This window comes from Penaeus monodon, chromosome 23, assembly GCF_015228065.2.
Source record: "Penaeus monodon isolate SGIC_2016 chromosome 23, NSTDA_Pmon_1, whole genome shotgun sequence".
NCBI classification, from domain to species: Eukaryota; Metazoa; Arthropoda; class Malacostraca; order Decapoda; family Penaeidae; genus Penaeus; species Penaeus monodon.
The window spans coordinates 325,068-326,817 of NC_051408.1; the positions used below are offsets into that span (position 1 = coordinate 325,068).

Sequence of the window (1,750 nt, forward strand, 5' to 3'; positions counted from 1 at the left end):
GAGTGAATATGCAGATAAGGGTAATTTCTTTGTTACATATGAAACATAAAAAAGGAAAAAAAGGTGACAAATCTCTTGTCAATACTTATGTCATTTGGCAAATCCAGATTTGAACAATGCTGGAAAACTAACAATGAATACTTTGGCTCACTTTCTCTGTCACTTTAATCTTCTTAGATGTATGTGGAAGATCCCTCCAGGTGTTCCCCAAATCGAACAACCCTGAGCATCTTTTCCATTTAAAAAGTCACTTGGACATTGCGCCCCCCAAAACGAGGGCTTCACTTCTGGCCCAGGCAGCAGACTTTCCACCATGTCCAAACGTTGCGGCCCTGTTTTTAGGAACGTACAAGCAGAGCATGCCCATGGGGCAAGTACAAAGCTTTCCTTGGAAGGTAGTGCTTCTCTTGACTGGGGAGTGCTGGTGGTGATGCTGGCTTGCTGGAGTGTAAGTGCAGTTGTGGTAGAGCGAGAAGTTTCTGAAGGGAGTTCTTGTCTGGAGTGTGATCCCTTACTGCTCATGCTTATACTTCTTGGAGAGGAAGAAATACTCATATTGTTCTTATTACTCAGGTCTAACTTGTTTTCTGTTCTCATAATGTTATTTGTTTTCTTTAGAACTGGCTTTCTTTCTTCACAGTCATCGCTGTCCTGAGGAGCTGTCTCAAAACCAGCAGAGATGTTATCATACAAACTGTTCCTCTTGGTAAGGTTGGGGAAGACATCAGGGCCACCACTGTGAGACAAGGAATGAGAACTTTTGCTTGAACTGGAGGGTCTTTCCACTCTTTCACGGGTCTCATTAAGTGCCATTGCCTGCAACGCTTGGTTGATGGACAGAGGCTTGTTCTTTGTGATATCTTTCTTGTTATTCAGATTATTATTCTTGCCTTGTGCTGTTTCTGAATATAAGTTCTGCCGGGTCATCTGGTGGAGAATGTCTCCCCGGTCACCAATGTCTTTGTTGTAGCCTCTCTTCTCCAGGCCCCGAAACACAAAGTCCCAGTTCTCCCAGGAACTTGCTCCCTGATCATTAGGGGTGGTAAGACTAGCCGAATTTCTATTGGGGTCTTTTACAAGGGGCCAAAAATGTTTAGATTTCATTAAGGGCCCGGCTGAAAACCTCTGTGGGGTGGAGCAGGGGGGGAAAGGGTGGAATTTTCTAAAGGAGGGGAATGGGCTGCCCGACTGTTTTCTTGAAATCCCTTTTGGGGAATACCCTTAAAAAAAAATTTTTAAAAACTAAAAAGCTGAAAAGATACGGGAAACAAGTCTAGACTAAAGAACAAAATAAATATAAAGGTTGTCAGGGAATACAATCATCTTCAAAGAGGAGAAAAATAAAAGGGGAGAATTAAACCCTAAAAACCATAAAAAAAATTTTAATTTAAATTTTCATCAAATATATAGACATTCAACCCACCTTTGGTAAGAGCTGAGATGCCCTTGGGGAAGGTAAGGCTTCATGCGTGGAGTCAAGGTCGATAAGTTTAGCTGTAGGCACCTGGCCAGCAGGTGTCGCCAATCCCAAGCTGCTTATGCTTTTTGCTGTAAATCAAAAATAATTTTTAGGTATTTGTATATAACCAACACAACAACAAATGCAAGGAATTCTACAACATTTTAAAAAGATAAAATGAAGTTTTGAACAATAATCCACTAACAAAGGTAATTGTCATATTACATCATGCAGTTGAGCCTGCTCTAAGTTGTGCACACTAAACAGGTGTATGCTTGTTTGGCCCTGCTT

At 41.4% G+C, this 1,750-nt stretch overlaps 1 protein-coding gene across 1 annotated transcript in view; it reads right to left on the reverse strand.

Moving 5' to 3' along the window:
* Positions 1 to 6: 6 nt before the first annotated feature.
* LOC119587661 overlaps positions 7 to 1,750 on the reverse strand; it is a 59,718-nt gene continuing 57,974 nt past the window's right edge. The window contains 2 exon segments of the mRNA XM_037936342.1: positions 7 to 210; positions 212 to 971. Of these exon segments, the coding sequence (XP_037792270.1) occupies positions 174 to 210; positions 212 to 971 (797 nt within the window). The 3' untranslated portion in view covers positions 7 to 173.